General features: G+C 37.8%; 1 protein-coding gene across 1 annotated transcript; it reads right to left on the bottom strand.

The window, feature by feature from the left end:
• Positions 1-4270: 4270 nt before the first annotated feature.
• Positions 4271-6751, bottom strand: LOC116004397 (sorbitol dehydrogenase). Its single transcript, XM_031244435.1, has 6 exons — positions 6598-6751; positions 6413-6480; positions 6016-6252; positions 5330-5620; positions 4840-5027; positions 4271-4684 (listed from the first exon to the last, which is right to left on the bottom strand). The coding sequence occupies exons 1-6, from the start codon at positions 6710-6712 to the stop codon at positions 4492-4494; spliced, it is 1092 nt and encodes a 363-aa protein (XP_031100295.1). The 5' UTR covers positions 6713-6751; the 3' UTR covers positions 4271-4491.
• Between the last annotated feature and the right edge of the window lie 669 nt (positions 6752-7420).

The following is a 7420-nucleotide window of genomic DNA, read 5'->3' as shown; positions in this document are numbered from 1 at the left end:
AAAAAAAAAAAAAAAAAACCAGCACAAAAAAAAAAAAAAAAACAGATCAATATATTAAATAAGTGCACACACTTCACCGCAATCATGCACACAACTACTACATGTATGCACTATTAGCGTAACAAAACACACATTGTCCTAACATGCACAAATAACAATGAATAAGTGCACACATATACTTTAAATCATCATGTGAGTAATTTATTCATTGAAAATTACAGGAATGCACATTCTAATGTCTTGTAGGTGTATTAGGCCATTCCGTCATTGTTAACATGCACACATAGATTCACATGTTTTCTACTATGAGTTGAGCACAACACATAGGTTCTGCCATGCACACATTTCAGTTGTTAGATGCACACACTAACTTAAAACCATAATGTTGTGAGAAATTTGTATATATTTCTTTCATGTATATTTAAATTGTAACGAATCAACCAAAAGCATGAGACCTAGTCTTGATCTTAGGAAATGCTGCATCCTCCTCCGCAGTCAGCCCTCCATCCAGAGCTTTCCACACTGGGTCTTCTTGCAACCTAGCAAGAGAAGCCAAAGGAGGCGCGACAAAATCATCGTCGCTACCATCAAGTTCGCACCGCACAACTTTGGCCTTCTTCCCTAAACAAACCTGCAAATCAACACCAGGACAACACAGCCGGAAAACAACAACAACAAGAACCAAAAAATACAGCAAAAACAACACACATACAATCGCCACCGCACGCGCTCATACCATATGCACAAAAGAACGAACAAAAACACAAAAATGACCAATAACACAAAACACCAACATTGGCAGCAAAAACAGTAAAAAAACACAAACATTGTACAAGTAAATCACCAACAGAATACCAAAAACCACCAAGAATTTCAAAGACAAATAAACTCTTGAACAAAACCCGCCACCACGCACCTATACCCGCAACCACACACACGCACGCAGACTAGAGCCCAAACCAACTCACAAACCCGAACAAACACAGGAAAAAAAAAGATGAAAAAAAAAAACAGAACACCCTAAAAACCACACCCATTATACGCGTGAAAAACAAAGAAACCTCCAAAACCCAGCAAGAATTTGGAAGACCACCACCGAAATCCGATAACAAACAGAAACTCTGAAATTGGAAGTAAACACCATAACATAAAACCATTATATGTGAGAACAACAAAAAAAAAAAAACCCAAAACCCACCAAGAATTACGAAGACACCTAAACCCTAGAACAAAACCCACCCACCAAACCTAGTACACAACGAACACCCAACAACAGCACATAGACTAATTCATGAATGTAAATGCAACAAATACATCGCAAAACCCAGCACGAAGACCACGGATTTGAAAAAAAAAACCCTCAAAAAGTAGAAGAAAACATACCTTGAACGCCACATCGAGCCGTTGGTCCCCGCCGCTTGCTCCTCGTCTGGACCCCACTGACAACCATTGCTATGACTCAGACGTTGTGCACCCCTCATTGACGAAACACCTCGGTGACACCACAAACCCAACCAACAACGTGTGTAGAAGCGAGTGGAGAGAACTTCGGAAATCCAACAGGTTTAATCGGGCTAGTGGAGATAATTGTGGGTGTGAATCAATGGACCATTCGCGAAATACCCAACCTACCCCCTAATAAATAAAAACCCCCTGCTCTGCAAACACAAACAAAAAAAAAAAGACAAAAAAGAAAAAAAAACATCCAGCCGTCCAAAACCACGGTCTAACGGCGATAACTAGTCCACACTGTTTATATTTTAAGTGCTGTTTGTATTTGAATGCATTTCTATATATATATATATATATATATATATATATATATATATATAAAGTGGCCCCGCATTGGGCTTGGCCCGCAGCCCGTGCAAGTAAGCCCACGAGGGCCGCAAGCCAGGACTTGTTATTATATTAAAAAAAAAAAAAACACTAATGAGGCGTTTGGTTGGAGGGAAGGAATTAGGTGGAAAATAATTGTAATTCCATGGGAAAAGAATAATGCGGGAATAAAATGGGAGTTTAAATTCCAGTGTTTGGTATGCAGGAATAAAATAACTGAGAATTTCAATTCCAATGTTTGGTATACATGGGAATTGAGAGGGAATAAGTTGTATAAAGTCCAAAATGTCCATTGTTGTTGTTGTTGTTATTATTATTATTATTATTAGTATTATTAATCTTAAATGACAAGTATCTATTGGACACATTTGCATATTCAAACCCCAAAAAATATAACATATTAAATTCAAAAGCATTCATCTACCGTGTCTCTTGAACTAAAAAAAAAAAAAAAAAAAAAAAAAAAAAAAAAAAAAAAAAAAACAAGCATTTGATTTGGGTAGTCAAAAATTTTGAAGAGTTATGCATATAAAGAATTCAAAGGAATATACACAAAAGTTGCTGTATATAAATAATGCATATAAAGAATGCAAATTTTGAATAGTTGCTGCATATAAATATTTAAAGGAACATATATACACAAAGGGAAGTCGAAGAATAATATACTCTATAATTTTGAAGGGAAGGTTAGACATCAATTTTAGGTTAAAATAAGGGAGGGGTAATTTTGTCTCAGTGTTATCTTTTTTTCTTCCTAAAATCCACGGAATTAAAATCACAGGGGGCATAGGATTCTAATTCCATGAAAATGAGGGAATTGCAATTCTTTCCAACCAAACAAAGGAATTTAGTTGCCTTCGAAATTAGGTGGGAATTTAGTGGGAAAGGAATTGTAATTCCCTCCAACCAAACACCCTGTAAAGATTCCTAGATCTCATTTCAGCGCTTCCTCTTCAATCTCCTAATCATTCTCTCCTTCTCATGGTGACAAAACTTCTCTAGCAATTCCAGAAAAGCTTTGAGAAAAAAAATATAGCAACACAATGTCCTAACTCCTAATCTCTAACAACCCTCTAAATCTAAAAACTCCAAGAGTCCAACCGTGTCGCCCGTAGCTCCGCCGTCCGCAAAACGTCGCCGCCCACACAGCCCTGTTGCTGGTAGCTCGTCATAGCCACATCAAGTTTTGAGTTATTACTATTGCGATATTACCATTACAGTGATTATTAACCTATAAGACTTGAGATTCAATATGATGTTTGTTTTGTAACTCGTAAAAATAAAATTAAAAACACCACGAATAAATTTTTGCAAATTTTTAACTCAATTGTCGGCCTGTTGGCATATGTTGTTTTTTTATATATAGAAAGCACACATGGCCTGACAACTCGAGCGGGGCAGGTTAGAGTCCCATGAACTCTAGCCTGCGGGCTTCACAAGTTGGCCCGCAAAATCCCACCAAAAAATGGGCCCGTGTTGGGGCAGGCCAGCTCGCTTTGGTGAGGGAGAAAGAGGCAGAAGTCGACAAGGCCACCCAGCGCAACTCGTCGCCGAGGCGCAGGCGTGGACGCGTGGTAGGCCAGGGCTAGGGGGCTCGACTCTGGTTCGCACGATGATCGTCGAAATGGAGTGCTAGCAAAGACTCGCCAAGTCAAGTGCACGGCGGAGAAGGAGGCCACCAGTCGCCATCGATGAGAGGAAGAGCTCCACCATAGCTGATGCGTTGCATGCCGGAAACAGGGGAGGTTGCGTGCCAGTCGTTGTTCTGTCCATCATTACTGGTTCGTGGAGATGCTGCCAAAGTCGCTGGAGTCTCGCCACTGCTCGCCAAGAAACCATTGTCGTAGCCTCTAACCACGCTCCAAGCCGCCGTTGTCGCACAAGAGGAGAAGTGGAAGAAAATTAGATTGAGTTTTGCTGAATTGATAGAAATTCCCCTCATTTAGACAGTCAACTAACGAGATAATAGACGAAGAGCCAAAATTGTCTTAAATTGTCCAAATTTTTTATGGAGGACAAATATATATATATATATATATATATATATATATATATATATATATATATATATATATATATAAATGGATTCTTGTGCGATTGGTCTTTTCCGGTGCGGTTGTTTAGGTGCGTGATTTTCCTTCAAAGTGCATAGTTTTCCTTCTTAAGGTGTGTGACTTGTTTGCTTAATGTGCGTCAGTGTCGAAACTTAAGGTGCATCAACATAAAGCTTTTAAGTGTGCGGTTTTCCTTCATAAGGTACGACATTTTAAAACTTTAAGTTCATGGTTTGTGTTCTTAAAGTGTTTTGTTTGTGTGCTTAAGATGCATAGTTTGTATACTGAAGGTTCACTATTTAAAAACTTTAACCAAACATTACGAACTAAAAATGTTTTATGAAAAACAAGTTAATTTTCAAAAAACATTTTGTGAATTTTCAAACAGAACAGCTCAATTATATTATGAAATTCAACATTACATTACAACTTATTGGCACATTGGTACATAACATTTAACAGTTTATTCATAAGGTAACAAACCACAGCAACTGCTTAAGCATTATGAAGCAAGTTTCTCCCCCTTTTCACCTCTGCGAAGTGTGTATACATATATTATTTCATCTTGTTTTGTCTTACGTTTCATAACATTCAGATTTTACAGATTAAACATGACCTTTATGGCATTGCCGCCACGAGCACTGGTTTCGAATGCTTCTTCAACTTCCCTCTGTGAGAACCCGTATCTGTGTGTAATAAGGGGTTTCACATCAATCTTTCCACTGCTCAGAAACTCGATGCAAAGAGGCCATGTATTCTTGTAGCGGAAAATGCCAACCACATCGACCTCCCTGAACATAATTTGAGAAGATGGAATGATAAGAACGAATACAACACCTAGTTTTAACCCCAAAAAAAGTGCATCGAACTACATGCAACAGCTTAATTTGAGTGACACATTTGCGTGTTAATCTTAAATAAAGTGAAAACCGGTTTGTTTACCAACCTTGCAGTAGTTGATGAGAGAGGGAGTGTCATGTTTTCATGACCCATACCCACAAGACAAACTCGGCCACCAGAACGAGTTGCACCAAGTGCGGTTGACATAGTTTTCTCGAAGCCAGCACAGTCGAAGCTCACGTCTATTCCAGCCCCCATTGCTTCTTTAATCTTTTCAATGTCAGCAGCCACATCCTGAAAAACCCATAGCTTAAATTTTGATTTTGGATGATGAGGGAAACCCCACAACCATTTCGAAACCAGCCTAGGTTACCCATAGCTAACCGGCTCAAACCAAGGGGGCAAGGATTCAAACTCGTGAGTTACAAGCGTGGATCTCTTGCCATCTTGGCTGGGGTTATTTTAATATCAATTAAAATACGGTAATGATGTTGATGAACAGATGTGTTAATAATACTAAAGAAATTTGAACTAAGCTAGCAGAAAAGCATAAGTTATTATTTGAAAACTGAGCACTTAAAAATGGGAAAGCAAACCTGAATATTAGTTGAGACCTTGATGGCCACATCTGCTCCTAGCTCTTCTGCAACAGACAGACGGGCCTGATCTACATCCACAATCACAATTCTCGGGGCACCAAAAGCACGGGCTGCAAGCAGTGTGACAAGACCTATAGGCCCTGCTCCCATCACCAACACTCTTGTTTCAGGGCCAATGTTTGCACGACGACAGGCATGAACACCTACGCTTAAAGGTTCACACATCGCCCCTTCTTCCAGACTAAGATTATCGGGTAGTTTGAAACATAAATCTGCAGGATGTACCACCTGTTCAGAATAAAAAGCAATGTGCTTTAACCTCATCAAAGTTGCTTCTTCATATCATAGGAATTAAGATGACCCAAAATACTACCAAATCCATGGGTTGACTAAACGCCATTTATATTCCAACCAATAACCCAACTCAAATTCACATGACAAATTACCAAGGGGTCGGAGTAGAATACACAACCACAGGATGTTTAGTTTCCAGAGGTTGAAAATAACAAAGTAATGTACTTCAAGTGACAAATTCATGTTTAGTTTCCAGAGATTTTAAACATTAGCATACGAGGCCAATAACATTGACATCAATGGAAGCATAATATGACGAATTCATATACTCATTGCCCAGCCAAAAACTCTTGCAAAGAGAAGGAAAAGTCAGTAAATTTATCGAATACCTGATTAGCAAGAGATCCATGAACCGGGGGAGTGGCAAAAAACTTCATATCAGGGCACAAATTGTATCGCCCTTCTTTACAAAGATCACATCGCCAGCAACTGATTCCCGGTTCTAAAGCCACCCGGTCGCCAGGAACTAGCGTCTTCACTTCACTGCCAACCTCTTCTATGATACCAGCACACTCATGCCCAATCACCATTGGTTCTTTGACAATAAAACCAGCACACCTCATGTGCTGCAAATTTACCCAAAATTTTACAATTGATACCCACATCATTCATACAACAGCCAGTAAATTTACCATTACTAAACTCAATTTTAGTCCAAATTCAAGTTTAGGCATAGTTTAACAGTTTAATTAACCAAAACATTGATTAGGGATACTAACAGTTTACCTTAAGGTAGTGAACATCACTTCCACAAATACCAACAGCCTTCATCGAAACCCTAACATCATAGGGTCCTAACCATTTTCAGCATCATCAGAATAACAACAGGAAATATTATTAGCTACTCTGAAATTTAAAAACAGAAGCAGTTTCACATCAAGAAGCAAGAGGTGAAGGAAAGAATGAAGTACCAAGAGGTGGAAGCTTGAAAGGTTGAATCTTGAGATCATTGACACCCATAAGCCAAGCAGCCATGTTTTCTTCCCCATCTTGTCCTTCCCCATGGGACATTCCTCCTTTACCCATTATAGCTATCTTGCGATGTGAACTCCCAAAATGAACTCTCCATTCTAGATTTCAAGATAAGAGGGTATTTATATTGTTTTTTTTTTCTTTTAATCAATGAATATGTGAACATTAAAATAATTTTTATTTAAAAAAAAAAAATCTTACCCAAGACACTTTGAGATATTGCTCCCACACTAAGGTTGGTGATACTCAATCACTGGTCTCTTCTCCCAAATTTCACATTGTGACTAGTTGAGCTGCCCTTATCTATCCATTCAAATACTTTTAAGAGTTATTTAAAAGCCTACTGATATTAAAAATTTTAAAAATTCAAACTTAATAAATATAATATAATAGAGTAAGTAGTACTCAAAAATAAATAAAGAGAAAATTGTAATTTATGTCCCTCAATAAATATTTTAATTATCAATGTCATCCATAAATTATTAGTAATGTAAATATTGATTCTCAATATTTAAAACATGACATATATTGCCCCTCCCCTAATGGGAAGAAGGGGAAACATTATTATCGGCGAAAGAAGAAAAAAAATATGGAAGAAAAAATGTGATTTTCGATCGGGAAAACGGCGGTAATCACATTTACACCACTAATAATTCAAAGGAGAGAATATACTTCAAATTTTAAAAATTGATGAACAATATTTACACCACTAATAATTCAAGATAACATTAATAATTGACATATTGATGAGAGACAAATTAT

Source organism: Ipomoea triloba, chromosome 14, assembly GCF_003576645.1.
Source record: "Ipomoea triloba cultivar NCNSP0323 chromosome 14, ASM357664v1".
NCBI lineage: Eukaryota > Viridiplantae > Streptophyta > Magnoliopsida > Solanales > Convolvulaceae > Ipomoea > Ipomoea triloba.
Note: the sequence above shows the minus strand (reverse complement) of the source record. Positions and strands in the feature narration are given on the sequence as shown.